General features: G+C 40.6%; 1 protein-coding gene across 2 annotated transcripts; it reads left to right on the forward strand.

Annotated features, from left to right (window-relative positions):
* The first annotated feature begins 12 nt into the window (after positions 1-12).
* TMEM183A (transmembrane protein 183A) lies at positions 13-17,928 on the forward strand. 2 transcript variants are annotated; one of them, XM_032288796.1, is made up of 8 exons: positions 13-240; positions 438-527; positions 1,310-1,477; positions 6,647-6,806; positions 8,003-8,183; positions 10,672-10,752; positions 13,854-14,009; positions 15,899-17,928. In XM_032288796.1, the coding sequence occupies exons 1-8, from the start codon at positions 123-125 to the stop codon at positions 16,082-16,084; spliced, it is 1,140 nt and encodes a 379-aa protein (XP_032144687.1). In that variant the 5' UTR covers positions 13-122; the 3' UTR covers positions 16,085-17,928. The 2 variants fall into 2 exon arrangements, with proteins under 2 accessions (XP_032144687.1, XP_032144688.1); XM_032288797.1 differs by having other exon boundaries at positions 6,650-6,806.
* The last annotated feature ends 293 nt before the right edge of the window (positions 17,929-18,221 follow it).

Genomic DNA, 18,221 nt, shown 5'->3' on the forward strand with positions numbered 1-18,221 from the left:
CCAACGCGACTCGAAACCCGGACCTATGTTCTCGCGATAGTTAGCGGCCTCCGGTGTGGGATGGCCGCGGAGCCGGGCGGAGCTGGCCTGCGGCTCCCGGGGCCGGCTCTCTGGCCGGAGACATGGCCCGGGGGCCCGGCCCGCTAGGCAGGCCTCGCCCCGATACGGTCGCCACGGTCGCCATGCCCAAGAGAGGAAAGCGTCTCAAGTTCCGGGCCCACGACGCCTGCTCCGGCCGAGGTGGGCGATGGGGGCAGGGGCGCTGAAACACTTAGGGGTTGGCAGCTGGGAGGGGGCTGGACCGTGCTGAGGCGAGGGCTCGCCTGCCCGCGGCGGGAGGGCGGCTTGGTCTGGGGGCCTGCTGCGAGGAGGAGGTCTTCGCGGGGAAACGCTGACGAGAGAAGGCCTCTTCCTTGAGGGTTGGTGCTGTGTTGCAGTGACCGTGGCGGATTACGCCAACTCGGATCCGGCGGTCGTGAGGTCTGGACGAGTCAAGAAAGCCGTAGCCAACGCTGTTCAGCAGGAAGGTAAGCTTTCCGCTAGCCTTTTAAGACTCATGTCGTGAAGACGGAACTAGGCATTTTATTTTTTCTCTGTTTTTCTTGCAGTCCTTTAGTCGTCTTCCTGTAATCGTGTTTACTCTTCTCAATGTTAAATTATGTATTGGGAGTGGGGAAGAATTAGTCAAGAGTAGCAGTTTCTGTAGTAGAAATATTTTGTTACTTTGCATTTAAAAACATGTTTGCATACTCTTTAGTTTCCACTGCATTCTACTTGGATATTAATCCCTTTGCTGTAGTTCATATATGTTTTACTCTGCAGTTTGCTTCCTTGTTTAATAACCTTGGAGTGTTCTTTTCCTTTTCCAGTGTTTCCCTTGCTTTCAGTCTGTTTACTCATGAGTCTAGGATTTGTATTTTATGACACCTCTACCTCCAGCTCAGGACCAGGGTTAAATTGAATTCAATTGGTCTCAGACATTTCTCTGTAGAACTTATGGGAATACAAATAATCTTTTATCCTGCAGGGTTTATAGTGGAAAAATTGTGCACTCCTTTTTGCTTCAGGGCTGAAAAAAGGAGTCAGTTTCTGCAGCTTTGGAGTCAGTTTGCCCATTGCTTTCCATTTTTTTTGTATTTAAAATACAAAAATTTTTCTTTTTTTTTTTTTGTTGTTGTTGACAGATTCTCACCTTTCTCTCTCACGATGTTTCCCCCCCTTTCCTGAATGGATGCTGATACCTTGGCTAAGTTTTTGTATTTCTGGGCAGAACTGTGTGTCATCCCATTCTCCTCTTATTTTCTTCTAGTAAAATCTCTTTGTGGCTTGGAAGCCTCTCAGGTTCCTGCAGAGGAAGCTTTTTCAGGGGCTGGTGAGCCCTGTGACATCATCGACAGCAGTGATGAGATGGATGCCCAGGAGGAAAGCATCCATGAAAGAACTGTCTCCAGAAAAAAGAAAAGCAAGAGGCACAAAGGTATGGAGCTTGCTCTCTTTTGGTTTATTAGACCTGCCTGTGGTGACAAATTGAAGCTGTTACTTTCTCAGTAGCACAGGGGGAGATATAAGAGGTGATACCAGGGGAGTTTGAAGAAAACTTGGCTCTCCACAAGCACGCTGGTAGTGGGACAGGATTTAATACACCTGGGCTTTTTGCTTTTGTCTGAATTCGAGAGGGAAAGAGATTAGGATGTGTTAGTAGAGTTCCGGAGCTGTGCACTGGACTATAGTAGCCCTTCATTGAGAACATGTTATCAGGTAAAAACCCATATGGCAATGTGAAAACAAAAGGCCTTTGCATTTCTGGATTTCTGAATGTGTAAGGAAGCAGAGATGTAACCAAAAAATGTTTTCCCAAATATGTGGATTTTTTGTTACAAGGTTTGTTACTTACAGTGTTAGACATTTTCATGGGCTTTTAAGTGCTCTATAATTATTAATGTCTGCTTCGTGTCTAGTAAGTACCGTGGGAAATAGAAAAGTAGGTGATTTTTTTTACATCCTAATAGCAATGAAACTTGCACAAATGAAACAAAGAATAATAAACTGATGGTATATAATGTGCTAAACCATCATTCAGATTCTGGGGTTTCTTTCAGACTTAATAAGTCAGAATCTTAAATCTCTTGGAGTGGAACTCAGAATTTTTTTTTTTTTTTTTAATTGAGACAGGCTAGAGCATAGTGGCAAGATCGTGGCAGACTGCAGCCTTGACTTCCTGGGCTTAAGTGATTCTCCCATCTTAGCCTTTTGAGTAGTTGGGACTACAGGTGCTGTGCCATCATGCCCACTAATCTTTTCTATTTTTTTGTCGAGACCTGGGTTCTCACTATGTTGCCTAGGCTGGGTTTGAGCTCCTGGGCTCAAGCAATCTACCCGCTTTGGCTCCCAAAATGCTGGGATTATAGGCATAAGCCACCATGCTTAGGCCAGAATTTTTAAAGCTAAAGTGGTTCAGATGATCAGCTACATTTAGGTGAAGGCTGATAAATAATAAATGTATGTATATTTGGTCTCAGATTACCAGAACTTTCACCTGAGAATCAGATCATAAATATTTATATTCATCAAAGTATATTCAAATAATAATGAAATTAATGGTATGATTGCTTTAGGATTATTCCAGTTATTGTTAGTCATAGCCCTGTTTTTCAGGATACAAAAGTTAATAGAGGTTGAGCATTCCAAATCTGAAAAGCTCCAAAATCTGAAATTTGGGGAGCACTGACATGATGCTGAAGGGAATGCTTATTGTAGCCCTTTGGATTTCTGATTTTTGATTAGGGCTGCTCAACCAATAAGTACAGTGAAGAAATTCCAAAATGCGGAAAAAGCCAAAAAGCCAAAATCTGAAACGCTTTTGGTCCTGAGAGCATTTCTCATAAAGGGTACTCAACCGGTATTGACATTCTTCCTACTTGCTTGTTCTTAATTTTTCACTTAAAATCCTCACTTATCACCATTCTATTAGGGATTTATCTTGTTGTTGTTTTTTTGGACACGTTCCACAGAATGGCTTAGACTCAAAAAAAAAAAAGATAAAATTTATTCCTTTAAAGTGTACAATTCAGTGGTTTTAGCATATTCACAGAGTTGTGCAACCATCAACATGGTCTAAGTTTAGAACATTTTCATTACTCTAAAAAGAAACCCCATACTTATTAGCATCCCTTCTCATTCCAAACCCTCCTCCAGCCCTTGGAAACCAACTAATCTTTGTGTCTCTACAGACTTACCTATTCTGACATTTCATGTAAATGGAATCATACAATATGTGGTCTTTTGCATCTAGCTTCTTTGGCTTAGCATAATGTTTTCAAGGTTCATCCATACTATGTATGTATCAGTATCTCATTCTTTTTTATTACTTTTTATTTGGCTGCTATGAATAATGCTGCTATGAACATTCATGGACAAGTTTTTATGTGGACACAGGTCTTTTCATTTTTGGTTAGATAGGAGTGAAATTCCTGGATTATATGGAAACTCTATGTTTAATTTTTGAGGAATTGCCAAACTGTTTTTCAAAGTGGGTGAACCATTTTATATTCCCACCAGCAGTGTATAAGAGTTCTAGTTTCTCTATACCAACACTTGTTATTGTCTGACTTTTAAAATTATAATGGATGTGGATTTGTATCTATCTCATTGTGGTTTTGATTTGCATTTCCCTAATGGCTAATGATTTTTGCCCATTTTTAGATTGGGTTATCTTTTTATTATTTGAATTGTAAGACTTCTTTATTCAGGTTACCAGTCGCTTACCAGATATATGATTTGTCGCTTATAGGCTCTTAACCATAATTCATATTTTACTTCCTTATTCCACTTTACTTCTATTAGGTTTCTCCATTCCAGTCAGACTGATCTTTTTTTTTTCTTTAAATTTCTTTTTATTTTATTGTTTTAGCAGATACAGTGTATTTTTCTTCTTTTTTTAAAAGCTTCTTTTTAATGAAAAATGTAGAAGAAGAGAGAATAGTATAACTCCTTATAACTATTACCCAGCTTCAACAGTAATCAACTCATGGCCATTCAAAAGTTTTTTTTCTCTTTCTTTTTTTAATTACCATTTTGTTTTTATACATTACCAACTCACGGCCATTTTTACTTCAGCCATTACTCCGCCACCCTATCACTCACACACACATGGTTATTTTGAAACAATTTCCATACCATCATCATCTCTATAAATATTTTAGTAGTTACCTCTTTTAAAATTTCATTATCACATCTAAAAGACTTAACAGTAACTTCTCAATGTCATTACCATCTTGTTAGACTTTTCTGTTTACTGTTCTCACATGTTTTGCCTTCTAAGTCCCTTGGTTTCATGTTAGCGCTTTATTTACTTGACATGCTTTTCCTCTTAACCTATGCCCATCAAAATTCTTCATGTACTTCATGACATCTCCATGAACCCTTCCTTTATTGATTCTATTTCCTTCATGGAAAGCTCTTAATTATGTATAAAACACAATTCTTCATTATTTACTAAATTTTGTCCCTGAAGGCAGAAAATTTTTAATAGCATCCTGCTTTGTAAAAGTCCTTATGGGTCTCAGTAGAGGAAATTTTTGTTTGTTTGTTTTTTGTTTTTTGTTTTTTTTTCCAGACAGGGGCTGGCTCTGTTGCCTAGGTTGGAGTGCAGTGGTGTAGTCATGGTTCACTGCAGCCTCAAAATCCGGGCTCAATAAATCGTTGCACCTCAACCTCCTGAGTAGCTGAGGCTACAGGCATGCACCATCATGGCCAGCTAATTTTAAAATTTTTTGTAGAGACTATGTTGCCCAAGCTGATCTTAAATTTCTGGGCTCAAGCCATCCCCCCACCTTGGCTTCCCAAAGTGTTGGGATTACAAGCATGAGCCATTTTACTCAGCCACAACTGATGAAATTTTAATAGTTGTTTGCCTTCTCTTTCAAAGAAAGAAGAGGTTATGTGGGAGAAAGTGGGGCCTAGACATGGTAGACTGAGTCTTGCATGATTACTGGAGATTATAAGAGGGATAGGAATCAGAAAAGATGATGATGTTTTAGACATATTGGGTCTCTGTTGTGAAGAGCCTAACCAAATAACCTGATCTAATCATAGAGCTGTGGGAAGCAGTTAGCTAGAAAAGGAGGGGCAACTTTGGGGAGGTTGTGTAGGGACTTTTTCCTCAGGAAGGAAGAAAGCTGGTTTTAGAATAGTTCTATGACTAGTTTGAAATAAGGGTTAGGGTTAGGATTAGCCCAGATTCAGGTATCTTTACAGAGCATGTGTGTTACCTGAACCTGAGAAGTATAGTGGACATCAAGGTTAAGAGAATTAACACTGAGCTCTGAAGAAGGAAGAGGAAGGGGTACATTGTTAAGAAGTGACTCATTGTCTCTGTATCATAGGTCAGACTGGCAATGAAACAAGGAGAAACTAGAAGGAAAAAAAGTGTGCAGGTAGTTGTGAGTAATGAGAATGTACTGTAACTTATCTGGTTTTTTAAATTTAGTTTGTACTTTAAGGATTCCTTACAACATCTTAAAGTCAGTTTTGTTTTTTTACCTGACTGAAAATGTTTAGTGCATGGAGACTTAAAGAGAAACCAAGAGCAGGGCTTAACAGCATAAAGCTGAAATTTGTCTGGGCATGGTGGCTCATGCCTGTAATCCCAGCACTTTGGGAGGCCGAGACAGGTGGATCACGAGGTCAAGAGATTGAAACCATCCTGGCTAACATGGTGAAACCCCTGTCTCCACTAAAAATACAAAAATTAGTTGGGCATGGTGGTGTATACTTGTAGTCCCAGCTACTCGGAAGGCTGAGGCAGGAAAGCACTTGAGCCTGGGAGGTGGAGGTTGCATTGAGCCAAGATGGTGCCACTATGCTTCAGCCTGGCGAGAGTGAGATGCCATCTCAAAAAAAAAAAAAGCTGAAATTTGGAGTCAGAAAATCTTGGTTCTGTTTCCTTTGACTGAGTGGCAAGGTTTTGTTTTCTTATTCCATTGAAGAATTATTAGAGTTGAATGATACAAGGTGCGCGAAGGCACTTTTGAAACTTCAAAATGATGGCCAGGCGCAGTGGCTCACACCAGTAATCCTAACACTTTGGGAGGCCAAGGCAGGTGGATCACTTGAGGCCAGGAGTTCAAGACCAGCCTGGCCAACGTTGTGAAACCCCATCTCTACGAAAAATACAAAAATTGCTCAAAGCAACACAGCACCAGTGAAAAATAGGAAAAAAAAATACAAAAATTAGCTGGGTGCAGTGGAATGTGCCTGTAGTCCTAGCTACTAGGGTGGCTGAGGGATGAGACTTGCGTGAACTCAGGAGGCAGAGGTCATACTGAGCCAAGATTGTACCACTGCATTCCAGCCTGGGCAACAGAGGAGACTTTGTCTCAAAAAAAAAAAATAAATAAATAAAACTTCAAAATGCTATGTCAGTAGTTGTTAAATAAAGGCCTTAAGAATAAAACCTATTTTCTTGGGCAACAGGAGTTAAAAGTTTCCAGTAGCTAGGATGAACAGGAAATGATAGGTTTGCGGGATTTCTGTGGACATATTTAAAACCATTTCTTAACTGTGCAATCCTTGGGAGAAATGAAATGATCGAGTATCTTTAGATATGTGTGTAGAAGATCAAAGATTATTCCTTTTTCTGTTTCAGAAGAACTGGACGGGACTGGAGGAGAAGAGTATCCGATGGATATTTGGCTATTGCTGGCCTCATATATCCGTCCTGAGGACATTGTGAATTTTTCCCTGATTTGTAAGAATGCCTGGACTGTGACTTGCACTGCTGCGTTTTGGACCAGGTTGTACCGAAGGTGCGACCACAGAGAGCTCACTGTCTTAATCTGTGTAGCTGATTTCATTGCTGTTTGTGATTTGGAGCTACTCACTGGATGGTGACCTCTTTTCACTTTCTGTACTCCATGTCTGGGCATGACCCAGCTTTGGACTTCTTGAGCCCCTGTCTAATTTAAATTTGATATTATTAATTATCCAGGTAATTGTTTTCCATGTGATTGCCTCCTTCCCCACTCCAGTATCCACTTTCAGCAAAACGTCTCGCTTCAAGTCCCAGAGAGAACTGTCTGAATTTTTGTTAGAGGCTTATTTTAGCTAGAATGTTCAAAGCTACAGATGCCTATCCGCTCATCTTTTTAGCTGGACTGGTGTTGCTTAGAGTTGCTAGTCATTAAGAATTACACAGTTTTTGTACTTATGTCTCCTATGTATAGTTGTAGTGGTGAGGAGTAAGTAAATTATGTGATTAGTAAAAGGGCTAGTCTTTGATGCTAGGTGTGGAAGTGTAGGGATTATTGTAAACTGTCAGGCTGTGGTGAGAAGGACTGTTGAAGTAGAAAGAAGTAGAGAACTCATTGTGAGATCTAACAGGAGAGCCTGACAGTTCTTCAGTATAGGTTTCTCCTGTACAGGTTATTTTTGAGCAATTCAAAATTTGCTCTTTTGTTCAGTGTAAAAGGGAGGACTTTAGCTTTAAAAATGGATGGAGGTGGCTGGACTTGGTGGCTCTTGCCTGTAATCCCAGCACTTTGGGAGGCTGAAGGGAGGTGGGTAGATCACCTGAGGTTGGGAGTTCGAGACCAGCCTGACCAACATGGAGAAACCCTGTCTCTACTAAAAATACAACATTAGCTGGGCGTGGTGGCGCATGCCTGTAATCCCAGCTACTTGGGAGGCTGAAGCAGGAGAATCGCTTGAACCCTTAAGGCAGAGGCTATGGTGAACCAAGATCGCACCATTTTACTCCAGCCTGGGCAACGAGAGTGAAATTCCATTTCAAAAAAAAAAAAAGATGGAGAACTGCAGGATTACAAGGCAAAGACATACAAGTTGCCTAAAGTTGCCAAGAGGTCAAGTAGCACTGGGGACAAGCTACCTGCTGGCCGGTGGAATAGTGCAGTAAAGTTCATACAGAGACCAGGAGTCTTAGGAGACTGACCTAGAGCAGGAGAGACAGGTCACATATTGGTAGGAGTAATGTGTCATGTTTCAGGCACTACACGCTGGATGCTTCCTTGCCTTTGCGCCTGCGACCAGAGTCAATGGAGAAGCTGCGCTGTCTCCGGGCTTGTGTGATCCGATCTCTGTACCATATGTATGAGCCATTTGCTGCTCGAATCTCCAAGAATCCAGCCATTCCAGAAAGCACCCCCAGCACATTGAAGAATTCCAAAGTGAGTGAGAATTTGTGTTGGGGTTTGACTAATGGACTCTTGTATCATAGTCTTGTTATCATGGCATGTCTCCAGCTCCCTGATGGGGAGGGCTGCAGGTCCCAGGCTGCTACGAGACTAATGTCAACTTTTCAAGGCTTAGAGATTTTACTTCTCCAAGATGTTTCTGCTGTGCTGGGCTGCCTTATCTTATACTTGCCTTAAAGCTTTCCTGTGCTTTTAGCGTATTCCTTATTCTTTTTATTTTAATTTAGCTTTGTACATTGGATCACTTTAGATATAATGGTTTCTATGGTTGGGCTAGGCAGAACACAACTCAAATGGTAGATGTATGCTGTAATTTTTAAGAGGTGCTTTAGATCACGGTACAGAGATAGAACATGAGCAGTTCACTGTTTTTCTCTTTCTAATGCAACCTTTACATCAGGGTTTACCCTTTATTGTTGATCTCCTTAAAAGATTCTGGTGTAGACTTGACTTCTGTAGCATTTGGAAGTGCCCCGTTCCAGGATATTGCCAGGCCCTGGTAGGTCATCTCACAGACTATTAGGTACCCTGATTCATAAACCTTAGTTCTCTCAAGTTCTTTCTGTGTTCTAGGCTCTTTTTATCTTGGGATTTCCTTGATGTTTTATATTCATACATTTATATTCAAGTTTTGTCATTCTTCCGATTTGTAAATAGGTCTACTAGCCTTTGGTCAATTCTCTCTTTTTCTCCTCCCTGATGAAATTGCTAAATCACCTTTGTCAAATGAGGTTACTCTGTTCCTACCCCAAATCTGATGTTCCATAGCATTTCCCATTCTCTTGTTGTTTGTTTTTATGGTACTGGACCTTGTATAATGATTCTTCTTCCCTAGTTTAGCTCTAGGGTGATCATATTTTACCTGATACATATTAATTAAAAGGGTACTATTGATTTCAGGATTATCAAGGTTCCTCCCCAGCTTTGTAAATTGAGGTAGTCAGGGCCATTGGCCAAACTCAATTAAATAATCATGCTAACTAGTGGATTTAGAGAAGGAGTAGATTGCTGGGAGAGTAGGATTTCACCTAGCAGCTGCTTCTCCTTGTAATATGAGTGGACAGTGTATCTTCTCACACTTACAAGTGTCCCTTCCCCCTGAAACATTTGATACTATCAGATTAACTGTGGTGAGTGTGGGGATCATCCCAAAGTTAGCCATGCCAGGAGTGAATCAATTGCTGGGAGCAGAGCAGCATTGGGCAAACTCCTCATGCTTGACACATCTTAGCGGCTCCAGTGCACAATGCAAGTGCTACTGCCTAAATTCTAAAATGCCCTTATCTTCATATTCTTATCACTGTCTATTTACATTTTTTAAAGTGGACTGTAAAAAGCCAAAGTAGAATGAAAACAAAGGTATTTTTATTTTTTTATTTTTCTAAGATGGGGTTTCACCGTGATGGCCAGGCTGGTCTTGAACTCCTGACCTCAGGTGATCCACCCACTTCAGCCTCCCAAAGTGTTAGGATTACAGGCGTGAGCCACCGTGCCCGGCTGAAAATGAAGGTCTTAATCTAGATAGTAAGCCCAGGCCATCTGGCTGCTGCTTTTATGCCTTGTTAGAGATGTTCTGAAGAGGGTGTGGGGCCTGCAGTGACAGGTGTCCCATGCATGGCCTTGCCACTTGTATATCCATGATTGTGTGGCATTCAGGGAGTTGCCAGCATGCCTAAAGGAAGTTGTCCCATGTTCCTGGACTCCAGCTTTTCGCATTTGATTCCCCCTCTCTCTCTTTTCAGTAGCATAGCTTGTGTGGGACACTGGAGCCGTTGTGATGGCAGCAGAAGTGTTTTCCCCTTAAAGCCAAGCCCATTAATTTTGATGGAACAGCAGGACGTACAGGGCATGTCTGAAGGGCAGGACAGCTGGCACGGCGGACGACCCACCCCTTATCCCCTGGGAGGTACTTCACTTCTTGTGCTTAACCCTAGCTGTAGCCTGACTTTCACTGAGGGGCTTATTTCTAGACAGAATTCAGCCTAGCTCTGTAGTTTCCTGACTGGCTGTCTGCTCCCAGAAGGTCCTGAGCAGTTTGCTTCTATTACAGGGCCAGCCCTCTCTGCCTACCTTATGGCCTTGTATCATCTTGCCTGGTGGCTACTGGCTTCCCTTATATTTTAATGTAGAGGATTAGCCTGCTGAATCAGAGGATGCCCCGGTCTCTAGACATGTTTCTGTCTTTGAAGATGAGAACAGTAGGGGTTGATGTCAGTAGCCTCTGAGGTTGACTCATATTGGTCCCTCTTCTCCTTATTGAATAGCCTTGGGATTGTCTATTTTTATGTTGCACCAGTGTCAACATTGGGGGTCTATTTGTGCCAAAGTAAAATCTCAGTATTGGGACTGTGGCTGGCTTTAGAGCTGTCAAACAGAAAGGTTTTTGCTGATTATTTTTGTTATAGTGTATTTTGATTTTTTTTTCTTTTTCTTGATTTATTTTATTTTTACTTTCTTACAGTGCTTGCTTTTCTGGTGCAGAAAGATTGTTGGGAACAGACAGGAACCAATGTGGGAATTCAACTTCAAGTTCAAAAAACAGGTATGTGGTCTTCTCTTTGTTTTCCAAATAATACCTTGTTCTAAGAGATTTCCCTGGGTATCTTTCTGAGTCTGTTTGCGCACAATAACAGTACCACAGACTCTCGGTAACTTAAAAAGAACAGAAATTTAGGCTGGGCGTGGTGGCTCAAGCCTGTGATCCCAGCACTTTGGGAGGCCGAGGCGGGTGGATCACAAGGTCAAGAGATCGAGACCATCCTGGTCAGCGCGGTGAAACCCCGTCTCTACTAAAACTACAAAAAATTAGCTGGGCATGGTGGTGCGTGCCTGTAATCCCAGCTACTCAGGAGGCTGAGGCAGGAGAATTGCCTGAACCCAGCAGGCGGAGGTTGCGGTGAGCCGAGATCGCGCCATTGCACTCCAGCCTGGGTAACAAGAGCGAAACTCCGTCTCAAAAAAAAAAAAAACAAAAAAAAAAAACAGAAATTTATTTCCTCATGGTTCTGGAGGCTGGGAAGTCCAAGATCAGGGTGCCTGCAGGTTTGGTGTTTGGTGAGGGCCTGTCTTCTCTGCTTCCAAGGTGGTGTTTGATTGCATGCTTCAGAGGGGCAGAACACTTTGTCCTTACATGGTGGAAGCCCCAAAAGGGGCTGAACCTACTGTGAAGACCCTTTTATAAAGGCCTTAATTCCATTCATGAGAGAGGGCTCTCCCAGTAGGTCACCTCCTAAAGGCCCTACCTCTTAATACTATTGTGTCAGAGATTAAGTGTCAGCATGAATTTTGGAGGAGACACAAACATTCAAGTCATAACACTAGGCGTGAAATTGCCTTACTAAAAGCAAACAAGTTACAGCCTAAATATCCAAAATCTGAAATGCTTCATAATCTGAAACTTTCTTGAGTGCCAACACGATGCTCAAAGGAAATGCCTATTGGAGCATTTTGGATTTTGGATTTGTGGATTTCAGATGCTCAACTGGTATAATGCAAATATTCCAAAATCTGAAAAAATCAGGAACACTTCTGGCCCCAAGCATTTCAGATGAGGGATACTCAACCCAAAATGCCATGAAAACAAAAGGTAGGAGGAACTATTCTGTATTGAAAGACAAGGATAACAACCTACTGTAAAGAGTAAATATTGCGTGGATCCTTGATAAGGGAACAAAGCTATAAAAGACATCTTGGGGGCAATTTTGGAAATCAGAATGTGCAATGGATAATGTGAAATTATTTTCTTATGGGTTAATTTTCTTATGGGTGATGATAATGTGGTTGTAAGTGTATTCATGATAAATTACTCAAGGGTGAAGTGCAAATGTTACTTTCAGATGGCTTTGTACTTCCTTTCCCCCAAAGTGTGTGTGATTTTTATATATGTATGCGTATACACATATAAAATATGTGTGTACATGTATTTTACAAAATATAGACATATATACACATGTAATTTTATAAGATCTTCTCAGCTTCATATATTTAAACTATGCTAAAGAAAGCCTCACTAATGGATGAATAAATCAAGATACTTGTACAAAGACTACCATCAGAGCTCATTTAAAAAAAATTGGAGGTTGGAGCTGTAAGAGACAGCTTAAAGGGATTTTGATGAGTTACTGTTGAGAAAGTCAAGCAAGGTGCATGAAACAGTCTGATGCCTTTTTTTGTCAAAACACAAAATCTCTAACTATGTGTGTGTAGGTCTGTATGAGTATGGAATACATGGAGTGTATAACCAGGTCATTAGTGTGGCTTAACCTGGGGGGAGGGAGAGGTGTCTACAATAAAAACTTCATGTATGATATAATCTCAGTTATACAAAATTATTTGAGAGAGAGTATATACATATTAACAGACATATTAAGAGAGCATATTAAGAGAACAGTTCCCAAAAGATTAATTGCAGTTACAGCATAGTAGAAGTCTTAAGTTACCTTTACTTTGTCAATATATTTATGTATTATTTAAACTTATTTACCATTAAAAAAAAGTTACTTTCCTTGTGTAAGGGGAACCTCATGTATTTCTGAATGGAAGCCTTAGATACAGAAAAGGCAAATGACATGAACTCTCCAGTTGCCAAGCCAGTGAAAATTTTTTAAAACCTGGAAGAAATATGCCAGAGGCACATACATTGTTTACTAATCTAATTACTGGCCAAGCCTTGAACAGTGACTGTGTCACTCAACGGACACCTGTATTATTAGGTGGAATTATGGTCACCCTATATTCTTATATGGAATTATGAGCAAATATGGCAATAGGTTTATGGATTTTTCTCTCTGTCACTGTATATATATAGATAAAACCCATAAACCCATTACTAAGTAGAGGAGACAGGTGAAAACACATAGGGTAGGGGAGGGATTGATAGGTGTTTTCACCTGTTTCATGTACTTAGTATTTCACTGATGAGACACATTATAAATAGTGTTATTTATTCCTCAGGTGATGGTAGGCGGGTTACAGATAAGTTTGTAATTAAAGTAAACCTTATTTTCCTATTATTTCAAAAACATGGTTTGGGAAAGAATTTTAGTTCTGATATTTTGCATTTACTAAGATCTGCACAGTCTGTGGTATCCATTAGATGCTGGTAGAATGTCCACCATACACCTTCCTGAGAAGGGATTGAGAGCCAGTCTTCGCAGTGTTGAAATGTGACTAGAAGCAGAGACCAGGATTACTGCAGGAAAGTGAATGGTGAGATCTTTAGTTCCGAGACTTGTGATTCCTTTGTTTTATGGTGTCTGGAATTAGGTGGTCTAATCTGCTTCCGTCCGTTTTGTGCAGCAGATTTCTTTGGAGTCTGACAAGTTACAAGGAATTTGCAATCTTGCAAACATTATAGAACCTCTGGTAGAGGCTGTAAGTTTCCATTTCTTGTCAAATGGCCAGGAATACCATCTAAACGAAGCATAAACCCATTGGCACATTTGCTCATCCAAATGTATTTCCCCTTCTTTCAAAGGGCAGATTTTCTTTGACCTCTATATAGAAACATACATATAAAGAGAGAGGAGATGACAGTAAAATGTATCTTCTAGCTTTTATTAAGCCATAGGATTTTCTTTGGTGGACTCTTAGAACCATGTACATTTCTTCTAAGCTATTGGATTAATTCTCAGTTCTCTTCAGTCCCCTAGGTTAAAGAGCAAGTGTACAGGAGGATTGCAGCCTCCCGTTCAGTATGAAGATGTTCATACCAACCCAGACCAGGACTGCTGCCTACTGCAGGTCACCACCCTCAATTTCATCTTTATTCCGATTGTCATGGGAATGATATTTACTCTGGTAAGTGGGGACTCAGGATGTCATTCTCAGCTACTTTTTTTTTTTTTTTTTTTTTTGGTCATTCTGAAAGGAGATGAGCTACAACTCTTTTTTTTTTTCTTTGCTTTTTTTGAGAGACACGGTCTCTGTCACTCAGGCTGAAGTGCAGTTAGGGAATCATAGTTCACTGCAACCTCAAACTCTTGGTCTCAAGCTATCTTCTTACCTCAGCCTTCCAAGTAGTTAGGACTTCAGGTGCACGCCACCACCCCTGGCAAATTTTTTTTTTTTTTGTAGCAGTGGGTGTCTCACAGTGTTGCTGAGACTGGTCTCAAACTCCTAGCCTCAAGCAGTTCTACATCTGCCTCTCAAGTGCTGAGATGATAGGCATTAACCACTGCCTTCAGCTCTTTTATAGACTTTTGCTGTATCTGAGGTTTGAGAGGTATTTGTAAATTTAACTATGAAGGAAGATATCTTCTTTTTTTTAAAAAAGTTTGAAATCAGTCCTGTATATTAGGAACAGACAGATTTGTGGAGACATTAATTACATCTGAGAATATTTTACCTTTTTTCTTTCTTTGTAGGAAAGGAAATGTTTTTGCATTTTCATGTGTAGTGATCATTAATGATTGGGAAACTATAGGAATAATGATGAGATACGTACATGAGCACTGTATGTCAGGATCTTGAGGCATGCATGTGGGATTACAAATGGATATTAAAATATAGGGTGATCAGGTCAGCTCTGTCCTTTGTGTAATATTGTCACTGTTCAAGGCTTGTCCAGTCATTTAGACTAGTAAACAACGTTACGTGTCTCTGGCATATTTTTCCCAGGTTTTAAAAATGTTTCACTGACTTGGCAACTGGAGAGTTCATGTAATTTGTCTTCTCTGTATCTTAGGCTTACATTCAGAAATACATGAGGTTCCCCTTCCACAATGAAAGTAGCTTTTTTTAATGGTAAATGACTTTAAATAATACCTAAATTTACTGAAAAAGTAAAGGTGACTTAGACTTCCATTGTCCTATAACTGCAATTAATCTTTTGGGAACTGTTCTCTTAATATGTATGCTAATATGTATATACTCTCTTGCTCTTAAATAATTCCGTGTAATTGAGATTGTGTCATACATGCAGTTTTTTTTTTTTTTTTTGAGACAGAGTCTCATTTTGTTGCCCAGGCTGGAGTGCTGTGCTGTGCTATCTCGCCTCACTACAATCTCCATCTCCTGGTTTCAAGGGATTCTCTTGCCTCCACCTCCCAAGTAGTTGGGTGCCCATCACCACACCCAGCTAATTTTTAAATTTTTAGTAGAGATGGTATTTGGCCAGGCTGGTCTTGAACTCCTGACCTCAGGTGATCCACCTGCCTTGGCCTCCCAAAGTGCTCATTAGTGAGGCCTTTAGCCTAGTTTAACCATGTGAAGCTGAGAAGGCCTTATAAAATTGTCCTTAAATTTTTATATCTTTACAAAGGTTGACTGGGTGTGGTGGCTCCCAGTGTAATCCCAGCACTTGGGAGGCCAAGGTGGGATCGTTTGAGGTCAGGAGTTTGATACTAGCCTGGCCAACATGGCGAAACCCTGTCTCTACTATAAATACAAAAATTAGCCAGTTGTGGTGCACACCTAAATTCCTAACTACTTGAGAGGCTGAGGCACGAGAATCGTTTGATCCTGGGAGGCAGAGGTTGTGAGCTGAGATCACATCACTGCACTACAGCCTGGGCAACAGAGTGAGATCTTCTCTCTCAAAAAAAGAAAAAAAAGTGTTGGTGTTATAATTTAGAGATTAATCTTGTGGCCTAGCCAGTGTAAATTAGTTTGCATTATTTCATTTCAGAGTGAGCTGTTGGGAACCAAGGTTGTGTAAGTTGGATATTGAATTTGCTTTTCCATTTCAGTTTACTATCAATGTGAGCACGGACATGCGGCACCATCGAGTGAGACTGGTGTTCCAAGATTCCCCTGTCCATGGTGGTCGGAAACTGCGCAGTGAACAGGGTGTACAAGTCATCTTGGACCCAGTGCACAGTGTTCGGCTCTTTGACTGGTGGCATCCTCAGTACCCATTCTCCCTGAGAGCATAGTTACTGCTTCCCATCCCTTGGAAGCAGCCCCGAGTCTAGTCCATTAGTAATCAGATTCCGGTTTGAAAGGGGCAGCTGGATTGTATATCTGGTTAGTAATGCATATGCTCTTCAGGTTCTAGGGCTCCTGTTAGGGGAGGGAGAAATGTTGAATCAAGAGGAAAAATAACAACTATAATTTATGAGCATATTTTAATGTAAAAATTTGCATTTAAAAGGAGTGGCCCTGTTTTCTGTGTTAAAACCCCATTTGGTGCTATTGAGTTTGTTCTTTATTCTTTTATCACAGTGAAAATTGTTGATCTTGCTCTAGGGAAAAATTAAACTCTTTGAATCTCCAAACAAGGAAGTTTCAGCATTCCCTTATGATCAGAGGAACTTTAGAGGCCTGAAATTGTTGCTTCCAGTTTAGCTCCCTCTCATATTTTCTCCCTTTACCCTTCTCCAGAAATAAAGCAGGTGACAGGGTTTTCAGAATCTTATCATATTGACTTGTGTATCTTTTTTAAAAAACAATTTGTAATATTTATTGCATACATTTTCTTTTGCCAGTTTTGGATTTTAGGTATTTTTTGCATGAGGCTGATAGTGGTGATGATGACTTTATACCCTTGGTACTATACTAGGAACTTTACATAGTATCTCTACTTCTCACAGTCTTGCAAGGTAGGTGATATTATTCTCATTTATGGTTGAGAAAACAGAATCAGCGACTGTACCTGTAACACCAGTAAATGCAGAGCTAGGATTCTGACCCAGGTCTTTTGTTATACCGTAATTTAAAAAGATGAGTCTCATTTTTCTTGTGGTAGATGGTGGTAAAAGGGAGTAGGCAGAGTGTATGTAGATAAAAAAGTAAAAGGGTAAGTACAACCTTGATTGTGGTATACCTTATTCTAATCACCTTAAAAAGTATAGAAGATTGATGAAATGATCTTTTAAATATGTATTTCTAAGTAAAATGTAAAACAAACCAAGAATGTTATTTCAGGAAGGATAGTGACACTTGCATTGAACTGTTAGAAAGGCATTTATTATGCTAAAAAGTCATTAACAAAATGCATTGCATGTTGAAACCAGCCTCTTGAACCATAAGCACTTAGCGACTTTGCTCTGCCCTGTACTGTGCTGCTTCTGCTGTCATCCTGTGTGCCTACAGAAGCCTGGCCTTCCGTCCATGCAGAAATGCTTATGTCCTCCTGTTGTTCAGATGACTCCTGTTGTTCAGGTGTACTCTGAGAAGAGGATCACAGATGTCTTTTTGTTTTGCTAGGAAGAAAACCTTGCTGCTTTTCTCTCCTCCCACCCTCTGCTATACAGAATTAACCAGTGAGCTGGATATTACCTGGATATTGCCAGGAGGTGGGCATTAAGACAGTATTCTTTAAAAATGAAAATCTTTTGGAGGAAAATCTTGTGAGGCAAACTGCTAAATTGGGGTGTGTGTGTGTGTGTCTGTCTCTGTGTGTGTCTGTGTGTGTTTCCTTACCATCTTCCCTAGGAATATTCTTAGAAAGCATCTGCCTAATTTTGCTGCTAATAGCTAACCTTATCCCACATTGAGGGTGGTATTAAAACTGTTCACACAGAGAGTGAGCCTGGGTCAGCCAAAAACAGAATTTGGGCATTTAAGTCATCAGACAAAAAAACCCTAAGGACAATGAGCACTTTACAGATCTCTACAATCAAAAGTTGCCTCTTTTGAGGCAGGAGGAGAGAAGCACAGTCCCTGTCTATTGCCTGAACTAAAGATGCCATGGAGCAGGAGTGTCTTGGTGCATTGTTGTCCCCGCTTAGGAGTACCTTTAAAAAGGGGGTGAAATAAATTTGGCTTAATAATTGTATTCTGACTCAGCTCTGAGTTTTTTGTGTCAAATTCCATAGTATGGTGACAGATACAGTACTAGATGCTGCCTCAGCTCTCAGCACAATATTGACAAACACTTGGTAAAATGTGTTATCAGTAGTTATCCTGGCTTCAGCCTTCCTCTGCATTGGCTGAGTTGCCGTTTCTAGCATGATGCATGCTTTATTAGTGACAGGATGTGAAGTGTCTCAGGGATTTCCTTTAGGTGAGGACCCTACCCGAAGAAGAGTTGGAACTTTCTGGACTACAGGTTATAAAGCTTTATAACTT

Source organism: Sapajus apella, unplaced genomic scaffold (genome assembly GCF_009761245.1).
Source record: "Sapajus apella isolate SASKATOON/1434 unplaced genomic scaffold, GSC_monkey_1.0 scaffold22, whole genome shotgun sequence".
NCBI classification, from domain to species: Eukaryota; Metazoa; Chordata; class Mammalia; order Primates; family Cebidae; genus Sapajus; species Sapajus apella.

Bases quoted from the DNA above. Each gene is read 5' to 3' on its own strand.
- TMEM183A (XM_032288796.1), top strand. From the start codon at position 123: ATGGCCCGGGGGCCCGGCCCGCTAGGCAGGCCTCGCCCCGATACGGTC. The intron at 241-437 runs GTGGGCGATGGG...GCTGTGTTGCAG, and splicing joins CGACGCCTGCTCCGGCCGAG to TGACCGTGGCGGATTACGCC. The intron at 6,807-8,002 runs GTGCGACCACAG...GTCATGTTTCAG, and splicing joins TGGACCAGGTTGTACCGAAG to GCACTACACGCTGGATGCTT.